This window comes from Myxocyprinus asiaticus, chromosome 37 (assembly GCF_019703515.2).
Source record: "Myxocyprinus asiaticus isolate MX2 ecotype Aquarium Trade chromosome 37, UBuf_Myxa_2, whole genome shotgun sequence".
NCBI lineage: Eukaryota > Metazoa > Chordata > Actinopteri > Cypriniformes > Catostomidae > Myxocyprinus > Myxocyprinus asiaticus.
Window position 1 is genome coordinate 3,670,773 of NC_059380.1, and position 25,350 is coordinate 3,696,122.

A 25,350-nucleotide genomic window follows, 5' to 3' on the forward strand; every position below is an offset into this window, starting at 1 on the left:
TGGTTCAACATTCAAAGATTCAGTCTGTCCTAGTAATCTGTGATTGTTTTCTGCTGTGGTGTAATATCAATAACAATCCTACAAGTCGACTAAATTCTGCAAGGAAAAATTGTTTAATGGTGGTTCACTAAATTACCATTTTGAGGATTTGATGATTATTGTGTGAGGATATTTTGGGATTGGAGGATTTGTAAAATCTTCTATACATTTTACTATAGCTTTTCTATCAACTCCACACCCTGAAAACAACATATTAAATTTGTTATATTGTATTTATTAAAGTAGTATTTAGATTAAAGCTGTCAATCGATTAAGTTTTTTTTAAACTTATTTATTACATGATGTGCTGATTAATTATTGAATTAACCACAAATAATTGCATTTGCAAGAGAAAAGCCCCCAAATAAAGATAATTTAGAATATAATAATTAAAGTAATTATAAATATAATAAGAGATGTCTATCGATTCCAATTTTTTAGCTAATTAATTACATGATGTGCTGATCAGTTAATCGCAATTAATCGCAAATCAGTATTAAGTGAGAAAGCCCCCCAAATTAAGATAATTTAGGGTATAATAATTAAAATAATTATAAATATAATTAGGGTTGTCTATTGATTAAAATTTTGTAACAAATGAATTACACGATGTGCTGATCAGTTAATCGCAATTAATCGCATATCAATATTAAGTGAGAAAGCCCCCCAAATTAAGATAATTTAGGGTATAATAATTAAAATAATTATAAATATAATTAGGACTGTCAATCGATTACAATTTTGTAACAAATTAATTACATGATGTGCCATTTAATTGAATTAATCTCAATAAATTGCATATCAATATTTACTGAGAAAGGCCCCGAAATAAAGTTAATTTAGTATATTAAAATTAAAATAATTATAAAGATAATATATAATAATTATTATAATTCGGATCATTCAAAAACATGATTTACATACAGTATATTGTGGCAGCAGGAACATTCCTGGGGCATGATTAATTGTATTAATGTTTTAAGAATTATTTTTCATATAATTCATTGCCCTAAATAAACTTGTTAAATCTACAGCCCTAATTTTGATCCTTGCTGTCAAATTGATGAGAAAATGTATTACTCATAAGAGAAATACAGCAGTGTTTTGCTACAGTTTATGAATTTGAAGACCCCAGAAAGAATGCATTAAAGTTTTTAGAAAATCTGTCATGCACAAATAATCATCCATCATACCTTTTCCCATCTAATCCCTCTCTAATCTCCAAAAACAATCTTATTGCTCTTCACAGTAGACTGGAATATCACTTTGACTGACACCCTCTTTTGCATTTTTATTGTTTGTTTTTTCTCATCCTCATTTTGTACCCAATTTTCCACTATCATTACATTTAATCACATTGTCATTCAAATTAACTTTTAATGAACTGAACTGAGGGTAGATATCTTTTTCAATCCATGAGGTTCATTGAAGTAACACTTATGGAACATTTTTGTTTAAATTTGAAATAAAGAATAGACAAGGATGCATTTACAGTTAAATTCCTAATTCCTTTTAAATGATACATTTTTATTATTTTATTATTAATTGAATTCAATTTAAATTGGAAAGGGAAGTCTGTTGAGAAGTCAGCCGTGGTAATAACAACCTGACAGAGATGTGTCCTTTTGTTTTATCCCTGTTTTCAGCTTAATTGTTTGGAATTGTAACAATGGCCTTTATTTTTACAGTTATGTTTCACATACATCTTGTTGCATGAAATTACGAAAATATGTGTAACTGGGCTAGTGTTACATGGAAAATACATGGAATTTGATCAAACGTTCCTATAGTTTGTTCTATAATAATTAGTATAATTGAATTAGAATAATAATTGGTATAATTGGAATAGGCTATTCTAACATAAAGTTATTGGCAGAAAGTGATGTTGGCACGGCTGTAACCACCATGTCCCCCCAATTTTCAGAATTATAAATCAATGTAGGTTTTTCAGTGGCTAATTCTTAAACTTCTACATTTGTTCCCACATCTTTGTTATTTAGTTAAATCTATGGATTGCGCTTTTATTGACAGATTCCGGACACAACAAGGATTCAATTTTCTCACTACAGTCAGAGTTGGCTTTTCATTTAGAATCGCTGTAAATTATTTAAAGACCATTTCAATGCACTGCCCCAATTTTACTGAAAGCGCTTGTATCAGTCTATGACTCAGCAGTAGTTTGAATGTTTTAAAAGAGCTTTATTCAACAAAAGACACATTGTTGAATCCGTCCTGCTTTTAAAATGCCAAAGACAGAGCCAATAAATTCTGAACAGCTCGACTGAAGTTCTGCAGTTTTGAGGGTTACCTAATTACACCAAAGAAAGAATTATAATTAAGTAGCATAAACATTTCTCCTCAATGAAAAGCATAACAGTCGTATGCTGTTTCAGTATGCAGTTATGTGGTGTTCACTGTAAAAAATACGGTAACCACGTTTCACGCTTTACGGGGTGTAATTTGATGCCTATATATTTACGATGCATTACTGTCATATTAACCTTCTGAAACTATAAAAATCTGCTTTTTACTTTATAAGGTATTGTTAATCACCGTAGTAATTACAAAAGAGCACATGATGACATGAAGTTCACCAGTAGTGACCCATGCAGGAGCAATGATCAATAAACATGTAGAGAGAGTGCTCAGTGTCACTCACACAAACACTAAATACCATCAGGGTAACACATGTGAAATTTAAATAATGCAGTAAACATTAACTAAACTACATCAAATATAACACAGAACACCCCAAGGTACTTAAAATATAATGAAATGAATTATTGTAATTTTAACAATAATTTACCGTAAAAGTACATGTACTCTCTTGTTAAACATAATATAAATTTTTACTGTTAATTATACAGAAAATCATACTTTTTACATGTAAAGAAAATTGTTTTTTACAAAATTTTACCGTAAAACTACATGTATTATCTTTTTTAATATATTTAAAATTTTTACCGTATATTTTAAGGTAACTACCTGTTAACCAATTAACGTTTTTTTACTGTAACATTTTTACAGTCTTTTACCGTTAAAATAAAAAAAACAATGTGCTTTTTGAGTGCTAACGACAATTTAAAAGTGTTTGTTTTTACAGAAACTCTACAGGCTAAAATCTTTCATGATTCTTTAAATGAAAAAGCAAATGGTATAAATGTACATGGATCCTGGTGGCTTTTTTGTCTGCTTTGAACTGACGCGTGAGATCAGGATTTGTGGCCTTGTCCTTTTTCTTTGTGTGAGCTTTATCCCTCTCTTCATTTGCCTTGCATAGTTTTAACTGATCATTAGAGAGTAACACCTTTCTAATGAGCGCTGAACAGAATATGTGTCTGTGGGAGTCTGAGGTTAATTTTTTCTGCATTTCTAGTTTTACTTGCTTGGTTTTACCTCAGGCAGAGAGCATACTGTACAGTGTGTGTGTGTGTGCATATATTAATAATGTAGCAAAGAACAACATGCAGTAATAAATGCTTAGGACAATGGAAAGGCGAGCTCTGGATGAGTAAATATGCTTTAGATCTTTTGCAGTTATAGTTATGGCTAATTTATGCTTTGGCTTGATATTTTATTTATTTATTTGTTGTTTGTTTGTTTTGTTTTCCTGTGATTCGCTTAGACTGTTTGTAGAGTGTGAATAGGCAGTGCTGGTTTGTGTGTTAGAGATGTCTTGTGAGAGTTTGTTTTGATTCAGGTCACCAGTTTAATTGATGTCCCTCTTGTACTACAGTTTAAAGAGCTCAAGATTTAGCCTCTGGGTATTGGAAAGCACATTTAAAGGAATGTTCCGGGTACAATACAAGTTAAGCTCAATCAACAGCATTTGTGGCGTAATGTTGAGTGCCACCAAAAATTATTTCGACTCGTCCCTCCTTTTCATTTAAAAAAGCAAAAATCGAGGTTACGGATTGGGGCCAATTTTTGGAGGGTTTAAAGACAGAAATGTGAAGCTTATAATTTTATAAAATCTCTTACATTAGTTCTGTTAAAACAAGCGTATTATTTGAGTTGTACATTGGTTTAAATCAACGTTTATAGTGTCATTTTAGGGTTTACGGCGTTGCATCGTCATGGCAATAAAGTTGTAAAATTGGCTATAACTTTACACAGAAAAGGTTAGCAAGCGATTTTATCGCACTAAAATCATGTTAACACACATATCCTTTATGTCTTGTGGCTATATAAACATTATAATACAGTGAGTATTTTAACATTTACGGATCGACCCCATTGACTTCCATTGTAAGTGTCTCACTGCAACTCAGACTTTTTCTTTTCTTTTCTTTTTTTTTTTAAGAAAAGGAGGGACATAAAATTATAAAAGGGAAATACATTTTTGTGCTAATCAACATTATGGCACAAATACTGTCGATTGAGCTTAACTTGTATTGAACCCGGAATATTCCTTTTTTTATTTTTTAAGCAGCATTTTGAAGAAAATGAAAGGAAAATGGTCTTCCAAATAAACAACCAAATGTTATATTTTTGGCCCATCTTAAATACAGGAAATACAGGAAGCCCTAAAAGGAATATTTACCCACTTTGGATTTAATTATTAATTTACAAAGCAGCAATCAGCCTTCCTGTTGTGCAGGATGAGTGTTCAGTCAGTACACCTACATGTTGCATTTCCAACACACCTCAGTTATGTTTTTGTGATTATAATGAAACAGATTTCATTTTAATGAGTGGGGAAATTTGTTAAATACTATTCTTGATTAGAACTATTATTCTAATAATTCTAAATAAATAAATAATGCATTATGAATATGGGCACGGTTCACCTAAATTGTCTAAAAAAAGTTACATTTTAGAGCTGTTTATTATCACTAGATATGCATTCACCTCTGCTGCTGTTCTCACACCTAAAATGAGAACAATAGGGAAGTTTTTGTTCACATTGGCTTACATCCTTAATGCATTTAAAAGAAATCTGTGCAACAAAGGCGGGAAATACAATTTGGCTTTAAAGCCCTCTTTGGTTTTGTGGAACAATAATGAAGTAATAAATGCTCCAATAATTATATACGCAACTGGAGATGGATGAGTATTGAGTGCCAAATGTAAAGTCTAAATTTTGACAGATTCACCAAAATAACATTAATGAAATAGGCTGTTATTTTAAGTGTGTTTAGTTATTTATTTATTTATTTTTTATGCATAAACATATCTCAACCTAAGCTTATAAATCTCAATGTTAATTCAAAACTAAAGACTTTGGATCTTAAAAAGAAAATGGAAATCTTTACTTATTATTAAGTTATAAATAAGCTCTCCTGTGATAAGGATACGATTATTTGTCGTAGCTATTTTATTATTCATCTCATTTTTACATTCGGCGCTGATAACGTGAATAACCCCCCCAGTCTCCCTCCTCGTCCTCCGCCTCCCTCTCTCCTCCTCCCCGCCTCTATGTTAATCAGATGTTCCCCGAGCAGGGCTCCACCGGCACGGGCTTTGTCATGCGCTTCTGCCGCTGCGGCTGCTGCTGAAACCGGCCGGAAAAGTGCGCGCTAGCCCCGACTGTTCTTCTCGTATTTAAAATAGACCGTATCGACCCATCGAAACACAGAAACAGGATTCGTTGGTGCACAACGCAAATATTGTTGAAAGTTGGCTTTTAGGTGAGTTCCTCTCTGGCGTGTTTTCGAGGCTTTTGTCTCTGATGTCTGTTGCTTTGTTTTAGTGGCTTGTGCATTGAGGTCACATGAGTTTATTTTTAGTTTCTCTTCGCTAATCTTTTCTTCCTGATGCGTTCATTTCAGATTTTGCTGAGGCACTTTTACTTTTATGTCTCCCTCTTTTTTTTTTTCTCCTTTTTTTTCTTTTGGTAAAAACGTTGATTGAGCTGAGCTCAAAGAGTCATTAAAAAAATAAAATAAAAAAAGGTAGGTTGGTCTTTTTAAATGGTAGGTAGACTATTTAAATTGTGCATGAACTAAAAAGTGCATTAACTAAAAAGTAAGTCAATTGAGATCTATTTTTATGTTTTGTGCTATGTTGAAATTTGTTGTCATTTTGTTGCAGGAAGGACTGATTAATATATGCATGAAGAGCACAATCTTTGCCATTCACAAAATTGATAAGATCTCATAATTTCCCATTAGAATGAATAAAAAAATCCTGCTTTGAGAGTTGCAAAGGAAAAACTCAGACTGGCGTGAAGTATTTAACAGAACAGAAGCTGCACAAGCTTTGTTGAATTGCTGTAGTTGTTTTGACCTCAGTTCCCCTAACAGATTGCATTGTTTCATTAAATCGCCTGGGGCTCAGGGAACCCTATATCCCCTCTTAACACACACACACACACACACATGCACACTTTTTGGCGTTACTCCCCCCACAACATGTGGTTCTAGTTCCTGCTGAGATGAAGCCACAGTCAGTGTAGACTGATTGCTCAGGCGTTCAGGTCTGGCGTAGGGCGAAATGTAAATATTGTGTATGAGATGGAGTAATTAGACTAGTTTTGCCCAAACGCCTTCTTTCCACATCAGTCGCAACCTCTCCCGTGGCCTGACGCCCCTTAGGTCCTGCACAAGGCACTGCGGTGCACTCAGAGTCAGCTTGCCGGTCACTGGGTCACACCGCAGTAGGGAGTGGATATCTCGCCCGTGTTTGTGATTCAGCCATTGAGAAACTGGGTAGAAATGTGCTTCACCTTTAAACACAGTATTTGCTGACTGATTAGGGTGGGGAACGTTTGCACAGTGTGGAGTGCTTTTGAAAATGCATCTGTTTTTCACGCCCATAGCATGCATGTGTATTTGTTCAATAAGCTTGATTGCTCATGTGCCCACTCATAGTCGTAAGTTATTTGAATGAGAATCGCCCACTCCCCAACCCTCCAATGAAAGAAAACACTTGTCCATTCCTCATACGCTTGCTTTCTTCTCCTCATTAAACATCGGCGTGGCTTGGGCTTCGTTTCTCTTCTCAATCCCCTCTCGATGCCCAGAGCAGCTGCCCGTATGACTCTGTGAAAGCTCCCAGATGTACTTAGCAAAGTTGGCTTCTGGTGACCGCCTATCAGCTACCCTGTAACATGAGATGTTTATCTGATCGGATAGAGATGGCCTGGCCCACACAGAGACAATTATAAGGGGAATTTGGTGGCATTGGTGGGATGCCCTCAAAGCTTTGGCTTGCGCTATTATACACCAATGATGGATTGGTTGACACTGAATTGCAGGTTTCTGATACTCTGTTAAAGGATTAGCTCACCCAAAAATGAGAATTCTCTCATCTTTTACACACCCCCAGGCCATCCAAGATGTGAATGACTGTCTTTCTTCAGCAGAACACAAATGAAGATTTTTAAAAGAATATCTCAGCTCTGTAGGTCCTCACAATGCGAGTGAATGGTGACCAGAACTTTGAAGCACAAAAAGCACAAAGGCAGCATAAAAATAATCCAGTACGACTCCAGTGGTTTAATCCATGTCTTCTGAAGCGATATGATAAGTGTGGGTGAGGAACAGATCAATATTTAAGTTCTTTTTTTAATACTATAAATCTCCATTTTCACTTTCACTTCCACATTCTTCTTCTTTAGTTTTTTTGGCTTCTGGTCAGGGCTGGTAAAAGGTGGAGATTTATAGTAAAAAAGGACTTAAATATTGATCTGTTTCTCACACACACACCTATCATATCACTTCTGAAAACAAGTATTAAACCACTGTAGTCATGTTGAAGTACTTTTATGCCAGCTTTATGTGCTTTTAGGAGCTTCAGAGTTCTGGTTACCATATATTTGCATTGTGAGGACCTACAGAGCAGAGATATTCTTCTAAAAATTTTCATTTGTGTTCTTCAGAAGAAAAAAAGTCATACACATCTGCGATGATGAGATAATTTTCATTTTGGGGTGAACTATCCCTTTAAGGGTTGGTTTTAAGGAGAGGGTAAGGATTTGCAAACATTAAAAATGTTTGGATTGTGAGACGTGGTGATAAATATTTTATTAGCATACTCTCGTGGATGTATTTGATGAAATTACAGTGAATCTAAATATCTGATTTTGTGCTCCTCTTTTTGTTTATGTGCCATTTCCTTTAACATCTGCTTGTCATATCATATATCCCTCTAAACAAAAAACAAAACAAAAACAAAAAAAAATGTTTTCCTGGTTTTTATTTTTTGTGTATTACAGCTGATACTTTTAACACTGCTTGAAAATAACATACAAAGCACTCTAATGATGTTGAATGCTACAAAAGAAATACAATAAGGTGCTCTTTTAAATGAGATTATGAAGTAGGCACTGCATTAATGTCTGTGTTTTGAGCCAGCAACAAAATGAATAATACATTAACTTCCGCAATTATGGGGAATTCTTTGTCGCTCTGTACATGATAAAACAGACTTGGAAGGAAACCAGGAGAGAGATGCACACTGCAAATCTTTGTCATCTTTTTCTAAAATTTAGACGTTTGGATACAGATTTCCTGATTCGATTCCGATTCATCCAAGTACATTTCAGTCATAATGTCCATTTTGCTTGCATATTAAATACATTTTCAGCTTGCTGAAAATTATACAGCGGATATAATAACTTGGAATATTAAAAAAATCAATTATTAAAATTTTATTTTGCCATTAGTTTTTCATCATTTTGGTCACATTTTAGAAATTCCATATATTCCATCCATCCATACTGTTTTGAAATTGTGTTATTATATTATATAATAGGTTGCATATTGTTTACATAATTCGTACTATATGCGATTATTTTTATTGATATGTAGAACAAATGTTACAATGGTGCTGTCACTTTAAGAATGGTGGCAGTTCAGCAAGTGTCTCGCAGAAGTGTTTTGGTTGAGTTCACATTAACGAGTGGAGTCGCACGGTTTTTTCACCACATCCGTGCTATGTGTGATTAAAATCAAATGTTTGTTTTTTGTTGCTTTTAAACAACAGACTGTAAAGAACAGAAAGGATATTAAAAGAGTCATTATTCAATGATAAATGGATTGCGTGGATCTCGTATTTGGACACATTACACAGAACGAATCAAACTAAACTTTTACTCTCAGCATGCAGTGCACTTTGTTGCCAATATGCTACTCAAACACTGGTGAGTGAAATCTGAACATTTACTATCAAGTGGCTTATCACAGACATTTTTAGTTGCATAGCGTGATATTTGTTTGCATATGTAGTGGTTTGCTCACACTGAAGAAGGGTGCCATTAGAGCCTGACCAAACCGATACCGATTATAGAGAGGGAAAATTCACCGATTACCGATATGGTAGCATATATAGTTAATTTGTGAGCTAGCATGAAAACAGACCTTTTCTATGTGGATTTTTCACCGATTTTGCACTGATATGACTATGCAAAGGTACTCTGAAGGCTGCTTTTGTAAACGAATATTTTTTATCAAAGAAAATTTGTCATTATTATTATACACTGTCAACAAATTCTAGAAATGAACACTGAGAAAATAAAGAATAAATAAAAATACAATAAATAGCTAAATAAACATCAGTACTATGTTTAGTATCAGTCAATTGCTGACCATTAAAATAAATAAATACAAATAAAATAAATAGCTAAATAAACATCAGTATTACTGTTTAGTATCAGTCAAATGCTGATCATTAAAATAAAGAATAAACAAAAATAAAATAAATTGCTATATAAACATCAGTACTGTTTAGTATTAATCAAATGCTGACTATTAAAATAAAGAATAAATAAAAATAAAATAAATAGTTAAACATCAGTACTGTTTAGTATCAGTCAATTGCTGACCATTAAAATAAATAAATACAAATAAAATAAATAGCTAAATAAACATCAGTATTACTGTTTAGTATCAGTCAATTGCTGACCATTAAAATAAATAAATAAACATAAAATAAATAGCTAAATAAACATCAGTATTTCTGTTTAGTATCAGTCAAATGCTGACCATTAAAATAAAGAATAAACAAAAATAAAATAAATAGCTAAATAAACATCAGTACTGTTTAGTATTAATCAACTGCTGACCATTAAAATAAAGAATAAATAAAAATACAATAAATAGTTAAACATCAGTACTGTTTAGTGTCAGTCAATTGCTGACCATTAAATAAAGAGTAAATAAAAATACAGTAAATAGCTAAATAAACAACGGTTTCTTTCAACGGTGAAAGAAACTTTCAACGGTTCAAAACCAGACTTTTAAATATTACATTTTATAAATGCAACGATAGGAATTTCTCGGTTGAAGGGGGTACCAAACTGTGAATCCTGAACAAAACAGTTTGGTGAATACATGTTTACTCATTAGCTTCCACTCAGCTGACAACAATGAAAGTAGCTACGTGATTAGCTAGTTAGCTATAAGCTTGTTGTCACGGAGAGTAAAAGATGGACGTTGTTTATTTTACTTTCCAGCATTGTGTTTCACCAACTAGGTAATAATATAGCGTGAAATCAACACTCAGCAGACACAATCCACCACCGCACCGTTGTCTGATGAGCTGTAAAAAGATGCTCTGATGTTTACCTTTCAATCTGCTACATTACTGACTGCACTGACAAACTATAGCTGGCTAACAGCAAACAGATGTGATAAACATGAGTGACATGGTTGTCAGGGACAAGGTTAATGTTATATTAGTAATATTGAAAAGGTAAAATGATAGGGTCATTGTTTATTAACTTTCCAGTATGTATTTCACAAACAAGTTAGCAACTTACTGACACACAGCTCAACCCCACCCTGTCTGCAGAGCCACCGTCAGCTCAGCTCTGTAAACAATGGAGTCGGAGCCCTCTCTGCTGGACAAACTACGTAATGACACCAATTCTAAAGCGTTGTTTTCTGCATTATATGTTCTGAAAAAAAGTTTTCATATCGGTAAAATATACGCTGATACCGATATATCGGTGAAAGGCTAGACCGATATATCGGTCAGGCACTAGTTGCCATATAGAGTTAAATATCATTTTGAGATTTAAGAATCGAGATCAAGATGAAGATCACGATTAGTTGGAAAATCTATATTTTTACCCAGCCCTATATGCAAAACTGCATGTGCTGTTAAAGGAGTATTTCATTTAAAAAAAGAAAGTTGTCATCATTGACTCACCCTCATGTTGTTCCAAACCCATTTGACTTTTTCTCTACCATGGAACTCAAAAGGAGATGTTTGGCAGGATGGTACCCTCAGTCACCATTCACTTTTAATACATTTTCTCTCCATACAATGAATGTAAATGATGACTGAGACTGTCTATATTTTGTCCTACTGCACAGGATGATTTTTTCCACATCTGAAATCTGCCATTGCCACAAAACAAAAAAACAATTATATTCTCTGAAAATAAGCTTTAATTGTACAGCTTGTCTTATCAGATAAATGTATCTTGTTTTAAAGATCTTTAGGTATTTTACTGGAAAACCAGACAAAGACACCCATAAAAGATGCCATTTTCTCTCTTTTTATTATTTTCTCATTTTTTCTCCTTTCTTTCTTCCTTTGTCTTCTTTCTTAATAATATAATTCTGTACTGTATGATTACCACATTCGAATACCAAGGTATTTAATTAAAGACACGTTGAAGAAGATGGTACATGTACAAAAGCATGGTAATACAATAGCACTTTTTTGTTGTGTCACGAGTATCATGATCAAATGTATTGTTTCCATTTGATGATAAAATGCATAATTGCTCAATGTTATCAATGTTATTCGTCAAATTTATATTAGAGGTAGATGGATATATCGGAATTAATCTGTTCCGATAGTTGCTTTTTGGAACTATCAGTTATCTGCAAAAATCTTTGTCTCCAACTTTATATCTTGTCTACAAATCGATTTGGCCGATTAATCGGTTATCTGCCTTTTCCACAACCTTAGTTATCAGTATCGGCTAAATCATGACCTGCACGCAAGTATCTCTTAGTGTATTCTAACTTTTTCCATTTTTCCCTCTCTAGTCACCTTCCTGAAGACTTTTATTCCAAGACTGGGCCAGTCCAGTCTGTCCCGGCGCTCCATGCAGTCCCCGTACCGCCTGCCGCACCCCTTGCCTCCTCTGCCCGTGCGCAAGGGGGTGCGAGGGAGGAGACCCAAGAGTCAGACCATCGCCATGCTGAAAGCAGCAGCCGAAGCTGCTGCAGCTGCAGCCGCCATGTCACAGGACGGCCAAACGCAATCTAACGAAGCCAAGAGTCACATGACCTCACTGCTCTCACCCAAACCCTATAAAAAGAGAGGACCCAAACCCGGCAGCAAGGTACAACTGCCTCTTTGAAATTCTGGCCTGTTAATAAGTTTAAACAGGGATTATTATTTAATTAATTAATTTAGAACAGTGGTCCTCAACTGGGTTTGCTTAAGGACCCAGACTTTTACATTGGACATCAATTGCGACCCTACATATTATTAAAATTAAGTGTATAGGGGCCTGGGTAGCTCAGTGGTAAAGACGCTGGCTACCACCCCTGGAGTTCCCTAGTTCGCTAGTTCAAATCCCAGGGCGTGCTGAGTGACTCCAGCCAGGTCTCCTAAGCAACCAAATTGTCCCGGTTGCTAGTGAGGGTAGAGTCACATTCGTTCTCGGTGGGGAGCGTGGTGAGTTGGGCGTGGATGCTATGTCTCCGTGGCAACGCGCTCAACAAGCCACGTGTTAAGATGTGCGGGTTGACGGTCTCAGATGCGGAGGCAGCTGGGATTTGTCCTCCACCACATGGATTGAGGCGATTTATTAAATAAATTCGCAACTTTGATGGAAACATATTTTATGTAAATTAGGCTCATTATAGATTGTGCTGTTTGTCCAGCCTAATTAACATTGCGCTGTTAACGCCCGAGGAAAGCAGGCGGTAAACTGAATTTTATTAAAAACACATGCTTGTTTATATTTTGCATTGGTCATGGCAGCTGGTGATGGAGAAGAGCGTTCTAACGCTGGTATATATCCTCCCTTTTAAAAGTTGACAAGCCTATTTATTTTACTATCTGAACAATACGTTGTTATATTCCTTGTTGCATTTGCAGATCACTATGCAGCTTTTGTTTGATTTGAGGGTGGGTCGCAAGTCATAAGCAATAATTCAAATGAAACATTGATACTTTCTCTTCCCCATGAACGGTACGTTAAACATGCTGGATTCTTCTCGAGTCTGTCACAATCAAGATACGGCCTTTGGAGTCATTGTTTCAGACTTAAAATGAAGACGAATGATAGTGGGTTTGTTTATTTGTGTTTTATCTCTCGTTCTCCATCTTCCTCCTCCACAGAGGAAACCGAAGGTTCCTCATTCACTCTCAAGCCCCACTTTGTCCTCTTCAGTGTCAGATGGGAGACTGTCTAGTCTGCAGACGACAAGAGACTCGGGTGTCGTCTCCACCGGTAGGGCTTTATTTTACTGCTATTCAATGGAGTTAAATGTATTATGGGGTGATTCTCACAAGAAACTGTCAAGAAAATGTTCTGGTCCTATATTACTCTGAAATCAAAAGAAACAAATAATAAAATTATATTTTGTATATACAGTGCATCCAGAAAGTATTCACAGCGCTTCACTTTTTCCACATTTTGTTATGTTACAGCCTTATTCCAAAATGGATTAAATTCATTATTTTTCTCAAAATTCTACAAACAATACCCTATAATGACAACATGAAAGAAGTTTGTTTGAAATCTTTGCAAATTTATTAAAAATAAAAAACGAAACAAATCACATGTACATAAGTATTCACAGCCTTTGCTCAATACTTTGTTGAAGCACCTTTGGCACCAATTACAGCCTACAAGCTACAAGTCTTTTTGAGTATGATGCTACAAGCTTGGCACACATATTTTTGGGCAGTTTCTCCCATTCTTCTTTGCAGGACCTCTCAAACTCCATCAGGTTGGATGGGGAGTGTCGGTGCACAGCCATTTTCAGATCTCTCCAGAGATGTTCAATCGGGTTCAAGTCCGGGCTCTGGCTGGGCCACTCAAGGACATTCACAGAGTTGTCCCGGAGCCACTCCTTTGTTTTCTTGGCTGTGTGCTTAGGGTCATTGTCTCGCTGGAAGATGAACCTTCACCCCAGTCTGAGGTCCAGAGCGCTCTGGAGCAGGTTCTCATCAAGGATGTCTCTGTACATTGCTGCATTCATCTTTCCCTTGATCCTGACTAGTCTCCCAGTTCCTGCCGCTGAAAAACATCCCCACTGCATGATGCTGCCACCACCATGATTCACTGTAGGGATGGTATTGGCCAGGTGATGAGCGGTGCCTGGTTTCCTCCAGACATGACACTTGCCATTCAGGCCAAAGAGTTCAATCTTTGTTTCTCATGGTCTGAGAGTCCTTCATGTGCCTTTTGGCAAACTCCAGGCGGGCTGTCATGTGCCTTTTACTGAGGAGTGGCTTCCGTCTGGCCACTCTACCATACAGGCCTGATTGGTGGAGTGCTGCAGAGATGGTTGTTCTTCTGGAAGGTTCTCCTCTCTCCACAGAGAAATGCTGGAGCTCTGTCAGAGTGACCATCGGGTTCTTGGTCACCTCCCTGACTAAGGCCCTTCTCCCCCGATCGCTCAGTTTGGCCAGGCGGCCAGCTCTAGGAAGAGTCCTGGTGGTTCCAAACTTCTTCCATTTACGGATGATGGAGGCCACTGTGCTCATTGGGACCTTCAATGCTGCAGAACTTTTTCTGTACCCTTCCCCAGATCTGTGCCTCGATACAATCCTGTCTCGGAGGTCTACAGACAATTCCTTGGACTTCATGGCTTGGTTTGTGCTCTGACATGCACTGTTAACTGTGGGACCTTATATAGACAGGTGTGTGCCTTTCCAAATCATGTCCAATCAACTGAATTTACCACAGGTGGACTCCAATCAAGTTGTAGAAACATCTCAAGGATGATCAGTGGAAACAGGATGCACCTTTTGAGTGTCATGGCAAAGGCTGCGAATACTTATGTACATGTGATTTTTTTTCATTTTTTATTTTTAATAAATTTGCAAAGATTTCAAACAAACTTCTTTCACATTGTCATTATGGGGTATTGTTTGTAGAATTTTGAGGAAAATAATAAATGTAATCCATTTTGGAATAAGGCTGTAACATAACAAAATGTGGAAAAAGTGAAGCGCTGTGAATACTTTCCGGATGCACTGTATAATGTCAAGTGATTTTCTAGTACCAAATTAGCAGTTTAGCATGATTACTCAAGGATAAGGTGTTGGAGTGATGGCTGCTGTCTAGATTTGATCAAAAATGACTTTTTTCAAATAGTGATGGTGCTGTTTTTTTTACATCAGTAATGTCCTGACTATACTTTGTGATCAGTTGAATGCCACTTTGATGAATGAAAGTACCAATTTCTTTCCGAAACAGCAAAATCTGTACATTATTCCAAACTTTTGGCCACCAGTGTAAATGTTTGATTGTATCTTACTGCCATGTACATCTACTTATGTTATACATTTGTTCAAATCCTTGCATGTTACGAATTGAAAGTGATGACATCCAAACGCTCCAAGGATCGATATAATGCATTGCACACAACAAATCCCCTCTTCAGTCTGATCCATTATTAGATACTTTAAAACTTAACTGCTGTCAATGACTGGAAATGATAAGCACAGCAATAACGATTACATAGATTTTTTTGGGGAGGGGGGATTTCCACCACCACTGCCACCGCCTTTTTCGTATACAAAGACATTTTGATACAAAGACATTTATACAGAGTGCACTGCAAGTCACAGCAATAGTATTAATATTATTAATATTTAACAATAAATAAATAAATAAAATCCGTAAATTTGTTTAATATCATTTACATGTTAAGAGAACCCGTATAAGAAAAAAAAAATCTGTTTTGAAGGCATTTGATGCAAATAAAATGCACATCCTCACTGCTGGTTCAGAATTTCTTCCTCGAGTTCCTTCAATGTTTATGTCGGTTGCCAAAACAGCTTTCTGTGCTTTAGCGCCACCTGTTGCGCTGGTTTGGTAACTGCAGCGGCTTGTGACACACGATCTAAAGCTCTTATTTTATTGGTCAGGGCATTTCATCACCCAGCGGGGAAAAAAATCTGCATGCGATTGATCGCTCCGGGTCTGAATGGCTTTACTGGAATCCATTGATTCAATTAAAAATGATAACTGCGATGAGAAATCACAGCAAAAATTTGCGTTGGGTGTACAAAGTACCTTAAGTATCCTGAAAGTAACATCACAATGCTAAAAGTCTTAATGTGTTTAAATGTAGGCTTCATTTTCTTTTATGCAAAATATAATTTTATATATATTTTTTAATTGCTTTGGGGTGAAATATGACCAGGACATTTTTCTTGCAGGTTTCTTGAGAGTAACTGTATGATATTCATTACCAGTCAGAAGTTTGGACATACTAAATATGTTTCTCTTGATGTTAAAAAACTTTTGATTGAAATGCTTACTTTTGAAATTAATGTAGACACATTTAAATTGTGGTTATGTATGAATTTCTTTACAAAGCATTTTTTGTTATCACTTTACAATAAAGTGCCATTTGTTAACACTAGTTAACAACATTAGTTAACATGAACTAACAATGAACAAAACTTTTACAGCATTTATTAATGCTAATTACGACATTAACTAATACTTTTTTTTATCTAAAATTGTATTTGTTAACATTAGTTAATGCAATATGAACTAACATTAACTAACAATGAACAGTTGTAATTTTATTAGCTAACAGTAACAAAGCTTAATAAATGCTGTTATAAATATATTGCTCATTGTTAGTTAATGATACCTCATGCATTAACTAATGTTAACAAATGGCACTTTATTGTAAAGTATTACCCATTTTTTTAAATTAATGCAATTTTTTATTTTAGTAATTTTTCAACCTCATTAATTTGCTTGAGAAAATGACCAGAGTGTAAATAAAATAATCTAGACAAAGGGTGGCTACTTTGGGAAAGAGTTTTTTTTTTTTGTTTTGTTTTTCATAGTTTTGATGATTTACTATTAATACAACATATGGAAAATAGCAATAATAAAGAGTGATTATATGTGTCCAGACTTTTGACTGGTAGTGTACAAGATGCATGAACAGTGCCCGCAATATTTTTCACAGCAGTTCATCAGCATTGCATTTCTAAATCCTTCAGTAATTCTCAATAGATCTCTCAAACAAATCTTTAAGCAGCTTTAAAAGCGTTTGCTTGATGTAGCCTGTTTTTTCACAGATTTTCACACTTTACACAGAAATGTGGTTCAACAGGTTGAAGTAACATGACAAACCTTTGCATCTTTTCTTTCCACCAAATATGTGCCGTGTTCTGCTCAGTGTTTCTGATGTTTTTGCGTTGTGTTGTACACTTTACCTCACCATCCACCCTCCCATCCGCCACTCTAGTTTGTGTGTACGTAAATAAACACGGAGAGTCGGGACCACACCTGGATCGCAAGCTGTTGTTGCAGCTGCCGGATCATTTTGGACCGGGCCCAGTGAACACGGTTCTGCAGCATGCGGTCCAAGCCTGCGTGGACTGTGCGTTTCAGCCCAAAGCTCTGTTCAGCTTCCTGCAGTCTCAGTCTGATGGCGGGGAGATCATCAGAGGTTAGTTTGAAATGTTTATGTAAACTGCTTTTCTTATAATCAAACACATTTTAAGAAATGGATTTCGTATTGACATAAGAGCTTTATTTGAATAAATATAATTGAATGATACTTCAGTAGAGTGCAGCAGTCTGGTTCTGGAAGTAAAAGTCCCATTACTTTTTTTCTCCATAGGCAAATACATTTTTAAAGATAAATTATAAAGCTTTTTAAAACAGACCTGCTATGAACCAACAACAAGGAAAGTCAGGAAACAAAGTTATAAACACTGTTATAAATATAATAATTCTGTATACATTATTTAGATACTATAAATATTATATTATGCATTGGTAAATAAAATATAAATAATAACATAATTAATAATAATAATAATTAAATGAAATAGTAAAAATTAATATACAACAATAACATTATTACCTGTCACATAATGTTTAATTACGCTAATGGGTTATCATTTCGACTTCAGCCCCGTTCTTTATAGGCCCATGTATACTAACATAGAGAATATTTTGTGTAATCCTATTTGTTTTCAAGGCCTACAAAATTATTATTATTATATTTTTTTATATAATATATACATTATTTTTTTATGCTGGTCCTATTTTATGTTTAATTACTTTTTCCTAATTTTACGAGGGTTGCAATTTGCCATAATTGCTCTATTTTATGTAGAAAATACAGGTCTACTTTGCACCATTTCATAAGAATTATCATAATTTATTTAGTATTTTTCAGTGCAATTTTGCCGTATATCAATCCTGCTGTGATTGATATACTGCAAGCATAATAGAGGACAATTGAGGTTTTTATAAACAGTTATAGAAATAAAAAAGTTTAGACATTTAGAATAGAATATGACTTGTACAGTATGATCTGAGTTCTGTTTATTAGGTGTCATTACCAAAAACGTTTATTAAAATATTAATATAGTTTTATTAAATTGAAAGTTCTCTTGTGTTAAGAAGTTTAAAGCTTATCCAACTTTTTTCAGAAAAAAAAAAAATAAGTGAAAAATGTTATAAAATCATTACCATCACACACAATGTAAAAAAAAAAAAAAAAAAAAATTAAACAATCACACATGGAAAGTGGAAGATCTCTACTTGAAGGCTGATTAAGGCCAAGATCAGATCTTTATTTTATGAATGTTTTAATTCAGATGAAATGTTTCATGTAGTCAACAGTGCCCCTTATTGAAGAATCATTCATGATCAAAGGCATTTTAATGAGATGAGTGGCATATTCATGTAAGACTTGAGCTCTCTATTGGAGTAAGTATAACTGTGGGTTATTTTAAAGCTGCAATGCTGTTAACATATGTGTTATTTGCAATAAAAGGAGAAGTGAAAGCAAGGGTGTGTGTGACCTGAAAAGAGAAGCGTGTGTGTGCACAGCTGATGTCATCAGACTGCGAGTAATAAGGGATGACATCTGTGTGTAACCTGGTTTTGGAGCATTTGATTGGGATGCTCCCTGGTGAAGTGTGCGTTTGTGTATGTGGGTCTATGTTTGTGTGTGCGGTAGGGGGTGGAGCCCACGCTGGGTCTGTGGGGCCATCTGCCGCGACGCCCTGGCCCCTTAATCGGCACATGTTTAGCCAGATCAACACCCCCCACCTCACTTTAAAAATACTGTTTTGGTAAAATGCCAGTGTTTTGGGGGGAAGGGGAGCATGTTTTTGTTTTTGTTTTTTGTATAGCGTATGTTTGGTAATCATAGAGTTGAAAAGTGACAGGGGAAGTAATATCGCCCAGAGTGACAGTTTAGAGATCAAAAAATTAAATTAATTATAAGATTTGTGGTCTCTCACATGGATATATTCTTGAAACGCTTAATACAGTATAGTAAGCAATTTTCATTCCAAGTGGCATGTTTACAAGTATTGCAGTTACTGTTATAAAACAGATAGTTCTGACGAGTCCAGTGTTAATCTCGTCAATGAAATTACTGATGAAAATGTTCATTGAGCAAGGATTTTGACTTGACGAGACGAAATATACGCATCATGACTATAATCAAGCAGTTTGAATCAAAACAGACTTTTAATAATCCTTGTAACACATGGCCTTTTTTTCTTTTAATTAATTGCTCTGTATTTTTTATCTTTTTCTTTCTCCTTTATTGCTTTCTCAGTTCGCTCTGATGGAGGAATCCACTACGTCAAGCTCCCCACGGCCTCCAGTGCATCGTTTGTTCTGCGCTTTCTAGAAACTCTGTGTCACCACCTGCAGTGTGACAACCTGTTCAGCAGCCAGCCCTTCAGTCCACTTACTAACACACAAACGTCCTACGACAGGAGCAAGTCAGGTATGTGTAGTGTTTGAAGTATGAAATCCAGTGGTCTACTATTGTCCATCTCAGACAAACCCATAGACCGCCTACAGTCCGATCTCTGACTGTCTAAAGCATATTGTACACAAAACTGGAAAGCAGTTTCTCGATCTTGCAAGCTCTGAACTGATTGACTGGCTTTATGCAACTTCTTAGAGTAAGGGCACAGAGGATTTTTATTTTGGTACAATGAGCATTTTTCAGAACAAATTAATCACTGGATTTGACAAAATTTGCCAGGTTAGTGGCACTTAGTATCATGTTAACTAGATATCCATGAGCATAACTGTATGTTTTCAATGTCTGCTAAACAATCAGAACTTTTGCACAGAAATTCTCATCCATTTGTATACACATCCTCAATATTTACATGTTTTTTTTTTCTGTACAACCTGTTTCTGAACCCAAAATAAGAACCCAAAATAGAAGCCAAATATTTCTCAGAGAACAAATAACCCAAAATAATTGTGAGGGCATGCACAAGTTATTGCGAGGGTATGCAAACTATTGCAAGGGATGCAAGCCGTTGCGTTGGAATGCAAAATATTTTGCGAGAGAATGCAAACTATTTAGAGGGGAATGCAAAATTTATTTTGAGGGAGTGCAAAACAAATTGCGATGGGATGCAAATCTTATTGTGAGGGAATGTAAATTATTGCAAGGAAATGTAAACTATTGCAAGGGAACGCAAAACATTTGTGAGAGAACCTGAAAATTATTGCAAAGAACGCAAAACCTATTGCGAGGGAACATAAAACCTATTGAGAGGGAGCGCAAACTGTTTTCAGGGAAATGCAAAACTATTGCAAGGGAACGCCAAACTTTTTGTGAGAACGCAAAACCTATTGCGAGGGTTCGCAAACTGTTGTGAGGGAACGCAAAACTTATTGCAAAGAAATGCAAAACCTATTGAAAGGGAGCGCAAACTGTTTTCGGGGAAACACAAAACTAATGCAAGGGAACGCAAAACTTTTTGTAAGGGTACATAAAACCTATTGAGAGGGAGCGCAAACTCTTTTCAAGGGAACGCAAAACTTATTGCAAAGGAACACAAACTTTTTGCGAGGGAACATAAAACCTATTGAGAGGGAGCACAAACTGTTTTTGGGGAAACGCAAAACTAATGCAAGGGAACGCAAAACTTATTGCGAAGGAACACAAACTGTTTTCGAGGAAACGCAAAACTTATTGCAAGGGAACCTAAAATCTATTGAGAGGGAGCACAAACTGTTTTCGGGGAAACGCAAAACTAATGCAAGGGAACGCAAAACTTATCGCGAGGGAACGTAAAACCTATTGAGAGGGAGCGCAAACTGTTTTCGAGGGAACGCAAAACTTACTGCGAAGGAACACAAACTGTTTTCGAGGGAGCACAAACTGTTTTTGGGGAAACGCAAAACTAATGCAAGGGAACGCAAAACTTTTTGTAAGGGTACATAAAACCTATTGAGAGGGAGCGCAAACTGTTTTTGAGGGAAAGCAAAACTTTTTGCGAGGGAACGTAAACCCTATTGAGAGGGAGCGCAAACTGTTTTTGAGGGAAAGCAAAACTTTTTGCGAGGGAACGTAAACCCTATTGAGAGGGAGCGCAAACTGTTTTTGAGGGAAAGCAAAACTTTTTGCGAGGGAACGTAAACCCTATTGAGAGGGAGCGCAAACTGTTTTTGAGGGAAAGCAAAACTTTTTGCGAGGGAACGTAAACCCTATTGAGAGGGAGCGCAAACTGTTTTCATGGGAACGCAAAACTTATTGCAAAGGAACACAAACGTTTTGCGAGGGAACATAAAACCTATTGAGAGGGAGCACAAACTGTTTTTGGGGAAACGCAAAACTAATGCAAGGGAACGCAAAACTTATTGCAAGGGAACCTAAAATCTATTGAGAGGGAGCACAAACTGTTTTCGGGGAAACGCAAAACTAATGCAAGGGAACGCAAAACTTATTGCGAAGGAACACAAACTGTTTTCAAGGGAACACAAAACTTTTTGCGAGGGAACGTAAAACCTATTGAGAGGGAGCGCAAACTGTTTTCGAGGGAATGCAAAACTTACTGCGAAGGAACACAAACTGTTTTCGAGGGAGCACAAACTGTTTTTGGGGAAACGCAAAACTAATGCAAGGGAACGCAAAACTTATTGCAAGGGAACGTAAAACCTATTGAGAGGGAGCGCTAACTGTTTTCGGGGAAACGCAAAACTATTGCAAGGGAACGCAAAACTTATTGCGAGGAAACATAAAACCTATTGAGAGGGAGCGCAAACTGTTTTTGAGGGAACACAAAACTTTTTGCAAGGGAACGTAAAACCTATTGAGTGAGAGCGCAAACTGTTTTCGGGGAAACACAAAACTATTGCAAGGGAATGCAAAACTTATTGCGAGGGAAAGCAAAACTATTTCAGAAAATAAATTCACTCCCTGTCCTCAAAGACGTACCGGTCAGATGGTCAAAGTGGGCGTTCTTTTTTTTTTAAATAACCTGCTATGTGGACCTGACCGTATGTTGTTAGAGAAAGGTCTGGTTATGTGAGACTAATGGTTTTCCAGTGGTGATTAGTAACTATATCTACTATTTTCTTGTGTTTTCATTGGCAGTGAAAGAGGAGACATCAGAAGCTTTGTCCGTAGCACGGGGTACGAGACGATTCAACAGAGATTCAGCTTCCTACACCGCTGCTCTGTCACAGAAACTTCACAGAACAGAAGCTGTACCCTCAGATGGTATGACCCATTCAGCTATTCTGAGTGTTTTGTGCCTGTCTGTGAGTGAATGATACAAATTGACTGTTTATGGCACACTTGCTGCAGCAGGTCCAGGCCGGTTGTGATTGGTTCAATCGAAACAGAATGGAAGATGGGGCTTCCTTTGGGTGAAAGAGGCGTGTATTCTCTCATTAACAACCCTGCTAATGCACTTAATAAAACTCTTTATAATGCAGACAGACTCCTTATTAAATCACCCAAGTTGTTAATTAATTAAGTCTCTGATTTTTTTCGGAGGGTGATAATGAAAATGTCACTTCAGGTTATTTATACCTGTGGGTGTTGTGTTATGATTATAATTTGACATGTGGCCGTTGTGTGTTTAGTTCTCATTGTTTAAGCTCATTGTCACAAAGTGAAGATAGAAATGTTTAATAATAAGAGTAGTTAGGTGTTAACACATTGAGAGGAAGATTATAGAAGATTAGAGGTCAGATCAGAGGCATGTTCTTACTTGTTATATCAGATGTATATTCATGCAGAACATAGGAATCCTGTACTACCGTTTATTTTAGTGTGGGTTTATGTGTTGGTTTAATACTGAAGGTGTGTGTGTGTGTGTGTGTGTGTGTGTGTGTGTGTGTGTATGTAGACTTTTTGTCTTGGGTATGCAAGCTTATTATTCAGATAAAACTACTATAAACCTCCTGCTAGTTGTCTCACTTTTTACTCTAGTGAATATTTCTCAGGGTAGGTTCATTTTTGAAAATCAATTTCTTCACTGACACATACCTTTAAGTCTTGGCTACATAAAGCTTTGAACATTTTCACAGTTTTTGCCCAGGAAAAAAAGATACAGTTCATTGACTTGCCCCAATAGTGGGACATGTTGTCACTATGGAACTTGCCACTAAATCAGTACAGTAGATTTAATTGGGAGGTGGCGAGGGCACGTGTCCCCACCATCACAACCACCCAAACAAAATCTATACCTCTTCAAATCTATATCTGCATAAATAGCCTATTTAAAAAGTAAATCAGTTATGTACTGTATTGTATACATTACATTTTAAAGCACATGTGACAACCTGCCCTAGGACCTGACTTTCATGAAAAATACCTTTGTCCTAAGAACACATTTAAACCTTTCGGTAAAAATCTGCCTCCTTAAAATAGTTGAGCCTTGCATGAATGTATGCCAGTGTGGTTTGATTGTGTTCACTTGATTACTAACAAAACTATAACAAAAGTGAAAATGTACTTTGCAGGGTAGAGGTTTACAAAAATGATTCTAATGTAAGAGGGTTTGGAACTAGGTGTTTGAAACCAACACACAAAACCTCTGCTAGAGAAAACACACATTTGCACAATTGGACTTTTGACACTTTGAAACTTATCGTTACTGAGATATAGCCATTGTGACAAATTGCCCCGGCCCCCGCTATGTGTTTATGCAACTTTGGACTTTCCTGTACTTCATGTTTTTCTTTCCAAACCATTGTAATTACTAAATAAGTTTTAAATGTGTAATTTAAAACTTAAAATTATGACCATAAGGATGAAGTTAAAACACTTACATTCACTCTTTGTGACAGACACTGTGGTACATGCTGAAAATGGTGCCACCACAGACAAGCAGTTCTCAGAGGAGACGATGGATTCTGCTTCTAATTCTGTCGCCCCACGACCCTCTGCGCTACGGAGCACGTCTGAATATCACAACCCGGCCGGGAGCAGTCTGCACTACCCTGCCCACCCTCCACCACTCCGCAGATTCACCTTCAACCCCTCTGAGCTGGGCCCCGCACGCACGCACAGACGAGTGGAAGGTAGGCTATGTAAGAAATCTTTGTTTTAACACCTTCACATATGCCATTACTAACAATTTAAGACCACTTAATAACACTTTAGATAACAAACTTTCATTAGTAACTGCTAAATATGTTAAAGCTAATATGTGTCATTTTTTTTAGATGGTAAAATATTTTGTCTCAGCTTAAAAAACTTGGTTAATTCCCCTGAAAAGTGTAAAAAAAATATTGCTCTGTTTCTTTTAGCATTCCGACCAGCCTGACTCAGTAACACCGAGCTCGTTTACATGGACACAAGAAAGTTGTTTATCACAAGAAAGCTGCTTAAGACTTGAGTTTGTGTTTACATGCACTGTGTTAGTGGTTTACTCTTTACATTTGGCTGACGCTTTTATCCAAAGCAATTTACAGCGCCCTGATTACAGGGACAATCCCCCTGGAGCAACCTGGAGTTAAATGCCTTGCTCAAGGACACAATGGTTGTGGCTGTGGGGATTGAACCAACAACCTTCTGCTTAACAGTTCAGTGCTTCAGTCCACTACACCACCACCACTCCTGTTATCTTTAAGGCCCAGGTATACTTAGTTTTTTCGTGTTCCGGATCGGCTCGCGCCTGGTCGACCGCGTTGCCTTTGTGAATATACTCTTCTGACCGCGAGTGAACACAAACGCGTTTCATGCATGCCCACTACAACTTCTTTGCGATACTCTTTTAGTACAGTCAATGGCCGGCGCATGCGCTGACGATGCAAGTCGAGAAAGTCAGGCCGCGCGGACTGGATTATGATGAAATTGACGTCACGCATACTGTGCGCGGAGCGATCCGCGACGCAGACGTGCGAAGTATACTTTGGCCTTTAACCTCAGCAAGTAAGCAGCTTTCATTGTAAAACTTGTATAA

General features: G+C 36.5%; 1 protein-coding gene across 1 annotated transcript in view; it reads left to right on the forward strand.

Moving 5' to 3' along the window:
- LOC127427996 (polycomb protein SCMH1-like) overlaps positions 1–25,350 on the forward strand; it is a 39,330-nt gene that overhangs the window by 8,954 nt on the left and 5,026 nt on the right. Inside the window, exons 8-13 of the mRNA XM_051676026.1 lie at positions 11,985–12,283; positions 13,291–13,402; positions 17,400–17,603; positions 19,740–19,913; positions 22,530–22,655; positions 24,233–24,466. Coding sequence (XP_051531986.1) covers positions 11,985–12,283; positions 13,291–13,402; positions 17,400–17,603; positions 19,740–19,913; positions 22,530–22,655; positions 24,233–24,466 — 1,149 coding nt within the window. The remainder of the gene's footprint in view (positions 1–11,984; positions 12,284–13,290; positions 13,403–17,399; positions 17,604–19,739; positions 19,914–22,529; positions 22,656–24,232; positions 24,467–25,350) is intronic.